At 42.3% G+C, this 18202-nt stretch overlaps 1 protein-coding gene across 4 annotated transcripts in view; it reads left to right on the top strand.

The window, feature by feature from the left end:
- Positions 1-18202, top strand: part of UBE3D (ubiquitin protein ligase E3D) — a 106331-nt gene that overhangs the window by 24804 nt on the left and 63325 nt on the right. For 3 of the 4 annotated variants that reach the window (XM_014569944.3, XM_006115896.5, XM_075923815.2), the window contains exon 8: positions 288-457. In XM_014569944.3, the coding sequence (XP_014425430.2) occupies positions 288-457 (170 nt within the window). Of the gene's footprint in view, positions 1-287; positions 458-12035; positions 12122-18202 lie in introns of all 4 variants that reach the window. The other variant, XM_014569946.4, reaches the window with a different exon arrangement.

The following is an 18202-nucleotide window of genomic DNA, read 5'->3' as shown; positions in this document are numbered from 1 at the left end:
GAGCAAAGCAGAGCAAAGCCGCGGAGCATGCGGGCAGCGGCTTTGCGCCCCGTCCCCCTGGTCTGCTGGAGACCAGGGAGTTGGGCCCCATTCGTAACTGCGGATCCGACATAAGTCGGATCCGCGTAACTCAGGGACTGCCTGTAATTAACTGGTGTATAACATATGCCTCCTTTTTCCCTGTCTCTGCCTGAGACATCTTTGAGAGTATGCTATGGAGTTCTGGAGTAACAGAACAAGGTCAAGCTGCTAGTGTATTCTATAAATAAGCTATTTTCTATTCACAGATGTGGCTTTTAAATTCTGACACTTTATTGGTGGAATCTATGGGAAATTCAGCATCCAGCAGTGTGTTTACATTGTTTGAAGATAATTTGAGGCTTGACTCCAAGTCTTTAGGCACATGGGATGCAGTCAAAGTTCTTTATCATCCCTGCATTAAAAACAGGAATAAGGAGTAAGTATCAGCTCTTTTATTAAGTTTTGGTTTTGGTTTGGTTCACAGTCCAGGAGAGCAGTGTTTCTCTGATGTGCTTGCTGGGTATGCGTTAGATTAAGGAGGAGGGAGGGTACATCTTCATAGTGTTGTGTGTGGTTTCAGCCTCTCTATTTATGTTAGCCTAATGAGGGTCTGGTTTCTAAATTGTTGCATCCTACTTTGCAAATGTAGGGGCCAGAGTTGCATTATTAATTGAGCTACATTGACTTCCAAGAAATTAATCTACCTCAGGCTAGACCAGCCTTGGCAAAATATGCCAAGCTGCTGGATACGGCCTGTGGACGCAGTGGGGAGCCTTGCCACACCCTCCACCCCAAGATGCTTCTGAGAGAAGCTGCTGCCAGGTTCTGTTTGAACAACTGTGAGCCTTCATGCATGGATCCTGCCCCCAGCTCAATCCCATTGGCTGGTTTCCACCAATGGGAGCTGCCTGTTCTCAACCGACTGCTTCCAAAGCACCCTTCCCCCTCCCCTCAGGCTCATAGCTGTTCAAAAACCACATGGCCCCTACAGCCAGTGTGGGGGCAGGGCAAGCAGGGAGTCCGCTTTAGAAGGCTTCTGGGTGAGAGTCCAGCAGATAAGACTCCCAGCCAGAGCCTCTGGCACCCCAGACTTTTGCCCCCCCTACCCCACGGAACCTGAAATCTGTATCCTCCTTCTGTCCCCCAATACCCTGTCCCAGCAGTGACACAGCAAGAGTGTTATGTGCCCGGGGCAAAGGCAAAATTTGCATCCCCCAATCATTTGTTATTATGTATATGTTATTTCTAAGTCAGCAAAAATAAGAACGTAAATTAAAAAAAAAAAGAACAAAATTAAAGTTTCTTCCGTAAGCTTCCGCATCCGTTGTCAATCTTGTGTCATGTTGCTTCCAGTATTGTACGCGTATATGATTTTTCAGTCCAACGTTTCATCCAGCTTGCTCCAGACATCATCAGGGTAGTGATCTACTAGGATCTATTAACTGACCTACTAATATCCACGGATACTGGGATCAGCTAGTAGATTGGTTAGTAGATCGTAGTACAATGCTTGCCGAATAACTTCAACACTTTCAGTATAACATAACTATCGTCCTATTTATTTTTTGAAAGTTTTGCTGAAAGCTTTTCACAGTCAACTGTTGGAATATATACAAAATAGGAAATAATCATGAAAAAGTTAACACAGCTTTTGGCAGCTAAATTGGCACACCCCTAGTATGGTGCTTAGGAACAACTGCCTTCCCCACCCCCGTCGCTACACCACTGTGCCCCAGGACATAACCCAAACCCTGTACCTCCTCCTGCACCCCAGTCTCTTGCCCCAAGTGACAACCCCCTACTGCCCTAGGTCACACCCCAAACTCCTCCATCCCGTCCTGCATCCTAGTCCCTTATCCAAGGTCACAACCCCCTCTTGCCCAAAGTCATGACCCAGACCCCTGCACCCTAGTTCCCCAACCCATGTCACAACTACCTTCTTCACCCAAACTCCCCCCTCCCAACCCTACACTCTCTCCTGCACCCCAATCCCTTACTGCAAGGTCCCTTCTGCACCCAACTTTCATCCCAGACTTCGCACCATTAATATGGAAGAGAGCAGCCCTTGACCACTTTCCAAATCTTGGAGTGGCCCATCATCAAAAATTATTGCCCACCCCTGGGCTAGAGAAACCGGTACAAGGTGCCCACAAACTGCTGCGACATTTGGGGTCCTAGAAGTGGCTAGTAGAGACAATAAAGTGGGAAAAGCTGATCAGGGCAAGACAAACACAATGGCTACGTCTACACTGGCCCCTTTTCCGAAAGGGGCATGCTAATTTTAAATTTCGTAATAGGGAAATCCGCGGGGGATTTAAATATCCCCCGCGGGATTTAAATAAAGATGTCCGCCGCTTTTTTCCAGCTTGTAGAAAAGCTGGAAAAGAGCGTCTAGACTGGCCTGATCCTCCGGAATAAAGCCCTATTCCGGAGGATCGGGCCAGTCTAGACGCTCTTTTCCGGCTTTTCTACAAGCCGGAAAAAAGCGGCGGACATCTTTATTTAAATCCCGCGGGGGATATTTAAATCCCCCGCGGATTTCCCTATTACGAAATTTAAAATTAGCATGCCCCTTTCGGAAAAGGGGCCAGTGTAGACGTAGCCATTGTGTTATTTCTTCACATCTCTTTAATATCAGTCTTCCACCTGCACAACTCTTGTGATGACCTGTCCAGAATTTAAAGCTGCTCTCTTCTGAGGAGAATGCCTGTGGAATGGCAGTGGTGACACTTCTACCTCTGCTGCAATCCTTCGCCTTCTGATGCAAACATGGGGCATGACCAGTCCAGTTTGCACGTTGCAATTCTCATCCATCTGTTGCAGCTTCATTGTTTACCCTTAACTGTGAAACAATGTCTTGCTATGCATATGGTTTGTTAAAGTCCTCTATTTTTAAGCCATAAGATTTTCAATCCCACTTGCTTTTCCTGAAGTACTTAGGGTAGACAAGCACACTGAATGTCATATGCATAAACAGCATATGTAAATGAGTAAAGATACCACTTCATATTCTTATTGCTAAATGGTAAAATTATTAGTAGATTATTTAGTAATGTAAAATTATTTTTTATAACTAAGTGCTTTTCACTTATGATTTCACAGGTTGTGTGCGCATGGGTGTAAAATTGTAACTTGTTTTAAATCTAATGGTAGGATTCTTTTTTTAAGTTCAAGCTGAACGCTATACACTTGTTTTTTTTCTTAGTTGTGTCCTAGTCTATTGGAGTTTTCATAAAGAAAACATTTGACTTGAGCAGGATCTGAAGTGTCAATTATGATAGGAAAAACACTGCCAGCATAATATTTGGTTAAGGTTGCAGTCATGCTTTTAACAGCATCATTTTATATTAAAACCTGTAACTGGTGGTGGATAAAGTTGCTAGAATATTACATTCACTGGTGACTTCAGTGTTTGCACAGCTGACAGAATAGCATTTGTTCAGTAATTTGTATTTCACGTATTGGCTCTATGATGGTAGAGCAGAAAGCATATATGAATAGTGGTTTGTGTTTGTTTTTTCCCTTGTACTCTTGAGAAAAAGTGGTGGATCATATAGGTATTATAAAATATACTGGAAAATATCCTATCTTGTGATCATATTTTATAAAAGAAAAATATGAACGTCTCATCAACTGCTGAGAATTTGTGATAGATATCATAGTAATTTCCGCCAATTGTATTGTGTCTGCATCCCCCTTATACATAAAAATAATTCAAACACTGAATATTTTGAACATACTCTTTCATCTAATTCACAGAAAGAATGTTCAGTTATTGTGAAATGTGATTATTTGTGGGGGAGAGAGCTTTTTCCTAGAGAATGATGTAATGATAATTAAAATTTATTAATTGAAAAGGTATGGGAAAACATATTGCTCTATGTGATGTAGGGTTGTAAAAGAATAATCGTGTTGACTACTCGTGTGTGCAAACCCCCTCCAACCCCCCGCCCCCGCTGCCTCTGTATCAGAAGCAGGGGAAGCAGGAGCCGTCTCGGGGAGCAGGGGAGGCAGAGGTGCTGCAAGCTCTGCCCTTTAAATGTAGTAAGAGGTGCCCAACTCTTATTACATTTGAAAGGCAGAGCCACAGCGGTCTGGACCCAGCGCGAGCAAGGACTGAAGCAGTCCCAGCTCATGCTGGGTCCCAGACGTACTCCCTCTGCAGCTTAAATATAGTATGAGCCGGACTTCCTGCTCATGGGGATTTTAATACATTTAAACTGCAAAGCCGCAGTGGCCCCTTATCAACTAATTGTGTACTTGATACAAATTGTATCAAGTACACAATTAGTCATTTACTTGCTACTTGACATCCTTAATATGACATAGAGGCTATTTAGTGGCCACACATCTATGTTATAGAACAGTATAACCTCAAGTAGATTTCATCTGAAGTGTAAGCAGACTAAAACTTGAAAGTAGTGAAGATTTGAATTTCCAACAGGTTTTCATTTTTTATTGCATATCATAGAGAAAATGTATCTTCTTAGGCATAATGCATAGATAATGGCTAAATATACACCTGATCACTTGCAGTTCAGATATATTGATATCCAAATCCTGTTATGAACTATTTTAAAAACCAAACCTGTACATCATTTAGAGAAGCAGAGGCAAGGAGAAATGTTAGAATTTTAAAAAAAAGAGAGTTCCTTTTCTGTCAAAGGTTTCATTCTTGAACTTTTTTTGAGGTCTTACTGCCAAGACTGTGTGTGATTGTCTCTCCTTTTCTAGTGGATTGGGTGTAGAAAGTCTGTTTGTAAAGATTAATTTACATTTATCTTTGGGGTTATTCAGGATATGTCTACACAGAGAACCAAAGAACATAACCTGTGTCAGTAAGACTGAGTGCTAGGGTCAGTTGACTTAGGTTTGCATTGCAGGGCTAAAAATAGCAGCATAGACATTCAGGCTGGAGCCGGAGTGCCGAAACACGCTGAAGGTTTCGGAGCCTAGACTTCAGCCCAAGCCCAAACATTTGCACTTCTATTTTTGGCTGCTTTGAGACTTGCTGCCATAGAGTTTTGGGGGATTTTCTTTTTCATTATTGATTAAATGTATTGATCGCTGTGTAGATGTATCCTCAGGAGCTGCTAGCTAGGCATGACTGAGATCTTGAAAGGACATATCGACTCAGCTGCCAGAAACATCAAGAGCAGAAAGACGACGAGGGGCAACAACAGTAACAATTGTTCCAGTTTATCTTCCCTATTAGAACATTTGCTTTAGTTATCTTTTTAAAATGTGTGATGTCAGTAACTTTAAATAGCGCAGTCCATTTATGGGTCTGGTGTCTGAAGATTTCCCTGGTTTTTGTTGTTGTTGTTGTGTCTGTGGTTTTTTTTGTTTGAGCTGCTCCATACTTAGGAATGTTATCTTTTTTTATAGCTACTATCGTTTTTCTCCTAAATTGAAATCAGAAGAACTTAGTATATGTGCATGTAACTACCCGTCAGAAACCATACAGAAAAACAAAACATACAAATCTAACCAGTTTCTTAATATCTCTTCTTACTCAGATTTTCAGTGGATATTACTATGATCTTACTGATTTGTCTTTCTCTTGTCTGAGAACTTCAGATTCCCTCTCCTTTAAGTCATTTTTTCTTCTAACAGCTCCAATTAAACTATTTTTAACAGACAAAAGAAGAACATAGCTGTTTTCGTCAGTCCATAAATCAGGAATTATAAAAAATCTTTCATAGTGGCTGCGGCTTCAGAACTAGTTGGATACCATGGAAAGTGCTACAGCATAAAACCATGTAAGTGGTATCCCGGAGTGTTCTCTAGAGCAGTGTTTCTCAAAGTGGTCCACAGACCCACCCTGAGAACTGCTAATTGGCTGCTCATTTTAACGGCTCCACATCTATGGAGCCTCCTTGCACCCATTGGTTCCAGTTCGCCATTTGCAACCATGGGGGGAAGCAGCAGCCCGAGCCACACACCACTTCTTGTGGCTCCCGTTGGCTATAAACAGCGAACTGGAGCCATAGGAGCCTGTGAGGCTCAGTGGCTGTGGAGATGGTAAAAAAAAAAAAAAAAAACAAGCAGTCAGTTAGTAGCTTTCTCAGAGTGCGTCCACAGACCATTTTGAGAAACACTGCTCCAAGCAGGGAATTAAGCATCATTTGTGGATTGACTCAGTAGTTGTGTAGCTTGCAATGTATGACTTCCTCAGGCTCAGCTATTAGAATGTGGTGCTGTTTGACCCTTGTAGGGCACTCGAATATGTTCCCTATCCAGTCATTTTTTGCTGTCTCTCCCTACTTAGAGTGTCTAGGAAAGGCATGAGAATTGGCTGTATATATGACTATGGAAGCAAATTGCAATGAATTAGCTAGTGCTTTGACATCTTCTGCTGAAAAGCATTACATAATATATGGTACTTGCTATACTATTAGTATTCCAAGTCATTCAAGTGTGTCTGGAGACCTGTGGTTTTGTTCTAAGTTGATTAGTATTTTGCTTTCAACTGACAAGTGATTAATAATTTGCACTTCTATAGCACTGTAAAAGCAGGTAACTGTGTCCTGGTAATTGGTTGTAGGACTTATTGTAAGCAACCGTAGACTGCTATGCACCCGGGAATCAGTCATCCTCAACTGTTTTCTTCAGTGATTTGCAGATAAGATGAACAAAAAGCCTCCTGAACAAGCTGTAATCAAAATCCTTTGCATGATGTTTGATTTGGTTTTTTGCTTTTAAAAACCGTTTAGCACAAATCTTGAATAATAAAATGAAGGGGGTAGGAAGACGAACTTTTCTTATTTCCCTACATTGCTTAAAATTAAGAATAATTGAAAATAACTCTACAGATTTGTTTATTTAATTGTATCTAATTATTTGTCATTTGTAGTGTTGTTAGTCTGAGATTGGGTCTCTTTGTATTGAAACTGTACAAACTCATCAGAAGATGATAGAAATGTAGCTGTGTTAATCTGGTGTAGCTGAAACAAAAAACAGGACTGTGTAGCACTTTAAAGACTTAACAAGATGGTTTATTAGGTGATGAAATGGGTCTGGCCCACGAAAGCTCATCACCTAATAAACCATCTTGTTAGTCTTTAAAGTGCTACACAGTCCTGTTTTTTTGTTTCATCAGAAGATAAAGCTCTTCAGGGCAAGAGCTATGTCAGATTTGTTGCTGTTATTTAAAACTCTAGATTTGAATTTACGATTTCAAGTTAATTCACTAATCCAGTGCAAGAACTAATGGATCTGCTAGAACGACACTTGTTCCAAAGGCACAGTTAGATGCCCAAGTACCAGGAAGGACTGTAATACTTTTATTACGTCTTTTTCAACACATTCATCTAATGGTGCTTTTTTTTTCTCCAAACAATACTGTCAAAAATCTAAATCCTGTATTACATTTTCCAGGGAATATTCTTCCATCATTAGTATTAGTTAGGCAAGGAAATATCTTGTGTATCAAGAGAGAGAGAATAAAAGCCCTGTAAGTTATCAGTAGAACAGTTGCCAAAAACTACATTCATTTTAATTTTCATTGCATATGCTTTAATGAAAGTTGACCAGAACAATAGTATATTGTGTTTCTAATGGAGAAAGGAAAAACAAACACAGGTATTGTTTAACTAATACATTAAGTGAAAGGATTCGCTAAAAGCCTCCTTTGTCTTAAGAAAAAAAACAAGAGGAAGATAAGTAAGAGAGAAGGAAGATCTGGTTAAGGAATTGAGATACAGTTCATTACTTAGGCAAAACCACTTCATCTTTGTGTGTCAGTCCTCTTTCTGTGAAATAGGCATAGAGGCTTCCTTTCTGTTTCATCTATTCAGATTGTGAACTCTTCTAAGCATAGACAGTCTTTACAGGGCCTTTATGAGCTACTGTTGCACAGAAGTCTGTTGAAATTACACAGGAAAGAAGTGTCATTATCTCTTCCTACCGCCTATGAAAAGAGAATCAGAAAATGCCATAGAGTCTTGTTGGAGAAGGATGCTTTGTGCCATGATTTTATATAGAGTCTAGGAGTCTAAGTTCTAGGTCATTTTTGAAAATAGGACTTATATTCTTTAGTCAATTAGATGTTCTTGAAAATGCCTATATCTAAATCTGTATAATAGGAGATATTAATACATTATTACTCATAATTCACTGGATACGGTGACTATTTGGACTGTGCTTTGAAAATATAAAATGCTCTATACATTTTAATTATAATTCTAAAAATAATGTGACTGATACTTTGTTGAATCATTTATTAGATGCTAATATTACTATAAAAAGATATCACATGCTGCCAAGATTTCCTATCAGAGAGATTTTTATCTATGTACAGTAGAACAAAAATGCAATTAATTCTTCTTTATAATATTCCTTATCATTCTTTCTTCCTTCTCCATATAATTTAGAGATTTTTATAATGAAACATTTTAATTGTAAGTAAACACAGTTTGATTGCCTCTCATGTCACCAAGTTGAGTACTGTTACAGCTTTTTCATGAGCATCAGATTTAAGGATATGAGAAGTATAAAGCGGGATGGAAAATATGGTGAAGAAAAAACTACATAATCATTGGTAACTGGTAGGAAGTAGGAAGTTAGGGTTGCCAGATACTTTCACAAAAAATACTGAGCATGGCGGGGAAAAAAATTGGTTGAGCGCAAAAAAAAAAAAGTCCCTGCCGGACTTGCCTGCAAGAAAAACAGAAAATACAGTATTTTCTGTTTTGTTTTTGTTTTTTTACCGGACAGAAGATGCAATTGCCGGACTGTCCAGGTGAAAACTGCACACCTGGCAACCTTAACCCCATGCAGGGAAGGGGGGGGGGGCTTCCCTTCCTGCCCCCTCTTGCAAGGGATTCCTCCCCCTCCCCCCCAGCCTTTCCCTCAGGTCCTGTATGCCTCCTTAACTGTTAAGGAGGCATTGGGGCCAGTGTAGGGCTAGCTAGGGCTACACGGCACTGCTCCTTGCTGAAGCCAGCCTATTGCAGGGAAGGAGTTCTGGGGCTCGTCCATATGTGGCCACCCCTTCCTCCCTAAATGCACCCCATGAAGGGAAGGGACTGGGGGTGATTCTCTTCCTTCCCACTCCTGCAAGGTATTCCTCCCCCCTGCACCCTGCCCGCTAGGGTTGCCAGATGGTGTCCCAAAAACTACCAAACACAAGGGCTAAAAATTTGTCGAGCAAAAAAAAAAAAACCCACCCACCCACACCAAACACACATCCTGTGTGGCTACTATCAAGAGCCACCAAGCTGGGAACAAAGGGGGAGGCAGCAGAGCCTTCTCTGGAAAGTAGCTGCCTGCTACCCAAACCAAAGAGAGGCAGACCCCTGGGCAACACAATGGCGGGGGGGAGGGGGTGGCGACCATGGGTAGGAAGGTGACTTCCCTCATAGCCAGGTCTTTGCGTGTCCCAGTGGGAAGAAGCAGAAATTCCTCCCCTGTTTTGGCTGAGAGCCCGTGGAAGGCGCCTAAACACAACTACAAAGCACCTGCGGGTTTCTCTCCTGGACTACGGCGCCACAATGTGCTTGAACAGAGCTCAGGAGCAGGGACAGGGCTTCTCCTCCTCCCCAAGGCGTCACTCCTCAGGCACAATCAGCTGAGGGCTCCCAGGGCCAATTGCGCCCCGCCTCCCAGCCACTCCCCCTGCCCCCACCCGGCATCTGCATGCAACCAGAGGCTCCCAGCTGAGAGGCGGGGCCGTGATCAGCTCTGGGAGCTTGTGGTTGCATGGAGAAGCCAGGCAAGGGGAGTGGCTGGGAGCAGTGCCAGCTTTAGGGAGTGCGGGGCCCAATTCGAACCGTTTTGGCAGGGCCCTATATCCCCCCCCCCCAAGATTTTTTGTTGAGCAAAAAAAAAAACGCAACCACACACAAATATCACATCAAGTAGATCTGATCAAAATGTATATCTATATAATTGAACATTTTCCAAAAAAATGCCATCTTTTATTATGCAAAATTTTACACAAAATTAAATCAGTTGCCATAAGTGTAGGTCAAATATTTTGAATTGCAAACTATCCAATTTTTTCAATAAAGTTTAAAGTTTGATTTTTAAAAAGTTACCAGAGAGCGTTGCAGTTTTCTGTTACATTGATTTACTTTTTAAATAGCAAAAATGGAGTCTTTCTTAAGAAAGTGTCAGTTCTGTGGGTTCGCACAGGTTACGTAAATCTGTTAGGCAGATTGCTGACTGAACTATTCAAAGCTCAATTTCTGATTTACACAGCCCCCAAATACTGCCCACTGCTAAAGTAATCAGCATTTATTATTTCTATTGCATTCCACCCCCAGAGGCTGCATAAACTAATGTTACTTCTATTGGAAAAATGACTTAGGTCATTAATTTTAGTTTGCATTTAATTTCTATAATCAATAAGGCAAAAGGGGGAATTGGGAGAATGGCGGCTGCTGCTGTACAACTTCAGTCTGATCACAGCTTATTTGAGAAGTTGTTTTTTGAGTGGATATGCTGATGTTGTTTGATGATGTTGTTTGTTTACTTGCAAAGTCACATTCATCCAGGATACATAATATTTGGCCTTGGAACTAAATATCTGAAGAATGGTCTTAAAGAAAATCAGGTCTTAGAGTTTTCTAGTAAAAAGAGTTTTCTGGCATTTTCTAGTAAAAAGAGCTTATTTTGTTAGAGGTAATATTGCTACCTAGCAATATTATTTTGAAATAACTAACGTTATTAGTCTGTGTCTACACAGCAGGCAGTTATTTTGAAATAATGTTGAAATACTGTCAAGCTGGAGGATTTCTTACTCTGACTCCTGTAACCCTCATTGAATGAAGAGGGAAGTCGGAGGAAGAGTGCTCTATTTTGAAATAAGTGCCATATAGATGCTCCCAATTTTGAAGTAAGCTATTTCAAAATAAGCTACGCCACTGATGAAGCTCAATTTGCGTAGCTTATTTCGAGTTAAGACGAGCTGTGTAGGTGCAACCTTAGGGTACGTCTAGACTGCAGGCTTCTTTCAAAAGAAGCTTTTCCGGAAGTGATCTTCTGAAAAAACTTATTTCAAAAAAGAGCATCCGCACAGCAAAAGCAATCTGCTTTTTCGAAAGAAAGCGTCCACACTGAATGGACACTATCTTGCATTTAAGCTGTGATTACTATGGACAGAGTTGCTACCAGGATACCTGTGCTTTTTCCTCTTTCCTCTTCTTTCAAAAAAACCTCCTCTTTCTGCATCCACACACGCCTCTTTCCGAAAGCTCTTTCGGAAAAGGCGTTCTTCCTCATAGAATGAGGATTACAAATGTCGGAAAAACCCCTGCATTCTTTTGATTTTCTTTCGAAAAAATGCAATAGCAGTGTGAACGTAAGTACAATTTTTTCGGAAAAATGGCAGTTTTTCTGAGGGAAAAAACAACCCTGTAGTCTAGACGCATCCTTAGTGAACAAGTGATTTATTGAAGTTTCCTGTATAGCTTAAGCAAAAATCCACAGACCCAATACCCAGCATAAGCATTTGGTACAGAATTGACTGTCTTTGTGGATGTGTGTGTTCGGGGGAGAATCCTGAAGGAAGGAAGGAAGGAATCAGTTCTTCCAGGTGCTAAAGTTGATGTGGAGTTGCCACTGGAGAGGCTATTTCTAGCACAGTAGCCAAAAGGGAGAGGAGTGGAGATTTTATATAGCGATGGACAACTGTACTCTGATCTACTGTAATCAGATTTCCTTAATAAAGCCGATTGAGGAGGAGGTATTCAGGGAAAACTCAGACACTGCAGAGAATAAAGTTGGTGGAACCAGGCAGATTTCAGCACGCTACAAGATTAATCAGTTATCATTCCTACCTTTCATCTGAGACAGTATGAATCAAGGCTCCTGCATAGAGTAGTAGGACCAGGATGTGTCCTGAGTCTTCATCTAGTCATTTGTTTAATTTTGCCTTATTGAAGTTGTACCAGTACTTAAACCTGAAATGTCCATGTTAAGATACTTGTTAATAATTTAAGAATAGCTTCCTTTTACAAAAATAACCAGGATCAGAGGTGGGTTGTTAAACCTTAAGGATGCTTTTTCAGGGAACATAGACTCCTCAGAGGACTCTGCCCAAGACCAAAGAATTCTCCAGAGTAGTCAGGCACCTCAGTCCGGGAGGTGTATACAGGTATGGTTTTGTCTACCTCTCTTCATTTCTCATGCTATCTCTGTTAAGAAGAATTTAGTTTAGAATCATGTGGGAGGTCTGGTCTGTGTGTGTGTGTGTGTGTGTGTGTGTGTGTGTGTGTGTGACTATCATGCATCCCTGATGAGGTAAACTGTAGAGCCAGAAAGCCCATATGGCTAGAGGTCTGAGAGAGAACATGTTAAAGCTAAAGATGAGTCTGGGGTCAGCTTTGGTTCCAGGGGCAAGGTAGTTGAATTGGAGGAGATGTGGGACAGAGGATCTGTCCTCTGCGAGTATGCTTAGAGAACCAATTCAGGGCCGTGCCTGGGGTCTGTTCAGACCCAGGGGGCTAAAAGCACAAGGTGCCCAGTGAGGAGGGCTCCAAATAGAAGAACCTGGTGAGTGTTATCCAGAGGGAGCTCTACCACAGCTCTGTGTGTAACAGCGTGATACTAATACGTTATCTTTACTAAAACGTACCTTTTATATATGTATGTGTGTATGTTTGAAGGACATCTGTGTGTTTGAAGAACAGCTACCCAAAACCTTAAAAAGTAATGGCAAAAAAAATGTTAAAGTAACCAAACAGGAAGCCTGCTAAAAAAACAGTGAGGCCACTGGATGATTGAGATACTCAAGGAGCATGCAAAGATAAGTCCATTGTAGAGAAACTGCATTCCTTGTAACGGTCTTCGCAGCTGAGGATATGAGGGAGATTGCTGAATATGGGCCATTCTTGTTAGGTGACAAATCTGCAGAATTGTTCCAGGTTAAGGTGGATTTAGATGACATTTTAGAACAATTTTTAAAACTAAACAGGAATAAGTCACTTGGATTAGATGGCATTTACCCAAGAGTTATGAAGGAACTTGAATGTGAAATTGCAGAACTACAGTAAAACTCCATTGGTCCGGCATCTGATGGTCCGGCACCATATGGAACCCGGAAGTGCTCCGGGCAGCCGGACCATTGGAGCTGCTCTGCCCCCGGCTTCCCCGATTCAGCCGCTGCTGAAACTGACCAGCGGCTGAATCGGAGAAGCTGGGGGCAGAGCAGCTGGAGTGCTGCTGGGTAAGTCCCGTAGCGCTGCCCTTCGGCGCTGCGGGACCAACCCGGCAGCACCCCAGCTGTCCCCGATTTAGCCACCACTGAAACTGACCAGTGGCTGACTCCGGGAAGCCCGAGGCAGAGCTGCTCTGCCCTGGGCTTCCCGGAGTCAGCCGCTGGTCAGTTTCAGCAGCGGCTGACTTGGGGACGCCTGGGGCAGAGCAGCTCGGGTGTTGCCGGGTTGGTCCGGTAGCGCCGCCCGTTGGCGCTGCGGGACCAACCCGGCAGCACCCCAGCTGCTCTGCTCCAGGCGTCCCCGAGAGCAACGGGGGTGCTGCCGGGTTGATCTCGCAGCGCCAAAGGGTGGCGCTACTGGACCAACCCAGTAGCACCCCAGCTGCTCTGCCGTAGGCGTCCCGATTCAGCTGCTGCTGAAACTGACCAGCAGCGGCTGAATCGGGGACGCCTGGGGCAGAGCCGGACTATCGGAAGGGGGGGCTATGAGATGTCTGGGGTGGCATCCCCCCCACACCACCCTAGACCCCTCATAGCCCCCCCTTCCGATAATCCGGCATATCTGATAATCTGGCACCCCCTGGATCCTAAAGGTGCCGGATTATCGGAAGTTTACTGTACTAACTTTTGTTCTAAATGACAAGAATAGCTAATGTGACGCCAATTTTTATAAGTCGGTAAGTCTAACCACAGCACTGGTCAAGTTGGTTAAAACAATAGTAAAGAACAGAATTGTCAGACATAGATAGATGAACAAAATTTGTTGGGGGAAAGGTCCACATGGTTTTTGTACAGGGAAATCATGTCTCCTCAATCTACTACAATTCTTTGAGGGGGTCAGCAAGGATGTGGACAAAGGGGATCCAGTAGATACAGTGTATTTGCATTTCCAGAAAGCTTTTGAGAGGGTCCCTCGGTAAAGCAAGCTGTCATGGGTTAAGAGGGAAGGTTCTCTCATGGACTGGTAGTTAGTTAAAAGATAGGAAATGAAGGGTAGGAAGAAATGGTCAGTTTTCAGAATAGAGGTAGGTAACTAGTAGAGTCCCTCAAGGGTCTCTACTGGACCAATATTATTCAACATATTCATAGATGATCTGGAGAAAGGGGCAATTAGTGAGTTGGGTAAAATTTGCAGATGATATAAAATTGCTCACAATAGCTAAGTACACCACAGGCTGAAAAGAGCTTCAAAACAATCTCTAAAAATTAGGTAACTGTGCAACAAAATGGCAGATGAAATGTAATGTTGATAAATGCAAAGTAATTGTAAAGTATTGGGAAAACATAATCCCAACTGTAAGTATAAAATGATGGGGTCTAAATTAGTTGTTACCGCTTAAGAAACATTTTGAAGTGATTGTGGATAGTTCTCTGAAAACATCCACTCAATGAGTTGCAGAAGTCAAAAAAGCAAACAGAATGTTGGGAATCATTAAGAAAGACAGAGGATTGCCTCTTGAATACTGAGTGCAGATGTAATTCCCTCATCTCGAAAAAGATACATTTGCTGCTATATGAAGAGATAAATGAAACTGAGACTTTTCAGTTTGAAAAAGAAATGACTAATGAGGTAATATGTTACAGGTCTGTAAAATCATTACCGGTATGGAGAAAGTACATAAGGAAAAGTTATTTACCCATTTCCATAACACAAGAAATAGGGGTTGCCAAATGAAATTAATAGGCAGCAGGTTAAAAATAAACAAAAGGAAGTATTTTTTGCACAACACACGTTCCACAGGTTGACTTCCATCACAGGGGATGTTGTGAAGGCCAAGACTATAATAGGTTCAAAAAAGAACTAGATAAGTTCCTGGAGGGCAAGAATGATATCCCTAGCCAATGTTTGTCAGAAGCTGGGAATGCGGGACAGGGGATGGATCACTCAATGATTACCTGTTCTGTTCATTCCCTCTGGAGCACCTGGCATTGACCACTGTTGGAAGACAAGGTACTGGGCTAAATGGATGTTTGGTCTGACTCAGTATGGCTGTTCTTATGTGCGCTTTGTTGTTACAGCATAAAATAGTGTGTTGCCTGTAATGTGGGAGTCATCCCAATCTATAAGGAGTTTCTTCAAGTCCTCTGCTAGGAGGAGGGTAAAAATGACACAGGGTGTAAAATGGGGGGGACGAGAATGCAGAGATCTTCTGGGCTCCATCAGGAAGTTCAGGTATTATAGCGGGCTGAGATGCATATAAGGACCATTCTAAATATAGTAAAACTCCAATAGTCCGGCATCCAATAGTCTGGCACTCCTGATAGTCCGGCATCAAAATGGCAAGAGCCTAGTGAGTGAGCTTCGGCAAAAAATGAGTCTCAAGGTAACAGCGGCAGCAGCTGAACTGAGCAAAAAGGGTAAAAAAGGCTTAAAAAAACTAAAACATTACAGTATACTGTATACAGTATGTACAATAAAAAGGGTTAAGAACACTTTATATACAGTATATAATGTATACAGTATATATATAACCTGCTTATAGTACCTCCTGATAGTCCGGCATATCTGATAATCCGGCACCACCTAGGTCCCATAGGTTCCGGATTATCGGAAGTCTACTGGAGATGTAAAATATACAGAGTGGGAGGAAGCTACATACAGATCCATTGTACTATAAAACGATTGGCATTTAAATGCCCCAAGGGTGTGAACTATGTGCTTGTGGTTTGCACAATCAACTTGTGATCAGCTTTAATATTATTTAAACTTTGGTTTTGTATTTTGTGTATTTAAAATGCACTACATTGTTCACAAATAATCTATTATTAGCTTCTGCAATGATTTATTATAATTGTCTAACTATTTGAAATGCATTTATAGTAGCCACATGAATTTTAACAATCACTTCCCTAAGGCTGCATTAGGCAGCATGAATTCAAACTGCTAGGTAGACATTTTCCCCCCTGAACTCATATGCAAGTGTAAAAATTTTATGATGTTACTTTAACGAGATCCACTGGGATTTAAGATTATTTATCTAAGCCCTTATTAAACACAAAAACTTTTCTGTGTTTAGCCATGCAAAGCACAGTTCCTTCTCAGACAATACATTGTGTTTTAGGAGTTGAACAGGACTTGATGGAGTGTAGCAGAAATCACGGAGAAAAGTTTTTTCCCAGTAAATGTACTTTGAGTAGGTAAGCACTAGCAACTGCTCTAAAAGAATTACATTATAGCGCATCCTGAATTTTAAGACCATTTCAGAGGCTGAGGGGAATGGGTGATGGAAAATACTGCTACCACTGCCAAAAGAAGGACTTGGATACTTCTTGAGACACCAGTAACAGGAACCAGATGGTACTGGTGGTAGATGGTAGATAGGACCCTTCCCCAAGCTCTAGCAGAAGACTGTATTTTCCTGTATAATTAATTGTTTCTTTTCATCCCAAGCCCGATGATGGAGAGGAGTAAAGGAGCCAGTTGCCCTGGGGTCCGGTGATTCAAAAAGGTCTGGGGCTTCCTGGTTAAATCACCACCGAAGCCCCAGGAGGTGCTGAGCACTGCCTAGGGCTGCTATACTTCCTGTTCTTGACTTTTGACTTTGATGCTCCTTTCACACATCTCTTATATGCTGTTTTCTATTGCTGTTTTTGTAGGAATGGAGAATTAAAGAAGAATGTATTTGCTAGGACACTGTCCTTTTAGCTCCAGCTTGTTGTCCTTTGAACTCCAGATGTAAGGCAGAAATGAATGCCTTATAGGTTGCCAGATGGTTTCAGAAAAAATACCGAAGGGGGGGGGGGAAGGACCCGATAATTGTTAAGCCAAAAAAAAAAAAAGTGTGGCCCCTTTAAGAAGCGCGTGATGAAGCTTTTTGACCCTAACAGGCTGCAGGCAGCCACCTGCTATCTTGCTTCCCTATGCCGGGCCAGACAGCTCCCTGGTAAGCACTAGGGTTGCCAGGCTGCCTCCGTATTGAGCCGGACAGCCTGGGATTTTCGCCTGCTGGCTGGAGAAAAAATCAGAAAGTACTGGACATTTTAGGTGTCCGATATTTTCTGAATTTTTTTTACTGGACAAGAGGCAAAAATACCAAACTGTCCGGTTCAATACCAGACACCTGGCAACCCTAATGCCTTGCCAGGGTTTGGGCATACCAAATTTGTTTTAAAATAAAGCAGTGAAATTAAATGAAGTAAAATCCCAGATGAGGATTTTTAAGAGGTTATTTCATAAAAAAAATCCAGCGTGCAGTTGGATGAAATCTTCCAAACATAGTTTTAAAGCAGGTTTATTGTATTACTGATTTTGACATCTCTCTGGTAGGAAATAGTATTATCCTCTGTAGCAGACTGATGTTCATAAATGCCTACACATATCAGTTCTTTTTATTTATTTGGAGTAGATTTCTACCATTTTCACCCCGACTGTCTGCTGTTTCAGTATAAGCTTTACCTTTAATCTCTTATTTCTGTTTGTTACTACCAAACACAGCATGGCCTGTCTCTCTTGCTAACATTTCAGTGCTAATGGATGAATTCCAGCCTGTAGTCATCCAGCAAATTGATACTGCTGAAACTTGAGTTCATCATCTCTGCAAGCATGTCCAGATTTCATTGGATAGGGCAGCATTTCCCAAATGGGCCTCAGAGTAACTGCTGGGGTGCTCTGGGCTTCTGGAGTGCCCATGTGACGCCGGGTCCCCCAAGTCCGGGACCAGGCTGGGAGGAGGATGCAGCTGGATGTTCCGGGCTCCTGGCACAGAGGCATAGCGGGGGAGGGGGGAATTGCCCTTGGGCGCCACACTAGGCAGAGGCGTAGCGAGGGGGAGGGTCGGGGGGCAGTTGCCCCTGGGCGTTATGCTAGGGAGGTGCCGGGCTGGGGTGGGAGCAGAGCGGCGAGCCTGGTCTGTATGGAAATGCTCCCTGTAGGATTGTGCTACTTCTGGTAGCTGTTTCCTATAGAAGCATTTCTTTACAATTGTGCAGATAAGAAAAGCTACTAGTAGCACATTCTTATAAGGTAGCAGCTTTCTACATTATACGAGTGCTGTCGGGCCTCGTGCTCCCTGTGCAATC

Source organism: Pelodiscus sinensis, chromosome 3, assembly GCF_052426305.1.
Source record: "Pelodiscus sinensis isolate ZL-2025 chromosome 3, ASM5242630v1, whole genome shotgun sequence".
Classification (NCBI taxonomy): domain Eukaryota; kingdom Metazoa; phylum Chordata; order Testudines; family Trionychidae; genus Pelodiscus; species Pelodiscus sinensis.
Note: the sequence above shows the minus strand (reverse complement) of the source record. Positions and strands in the feature narration are given on the sequence as shown.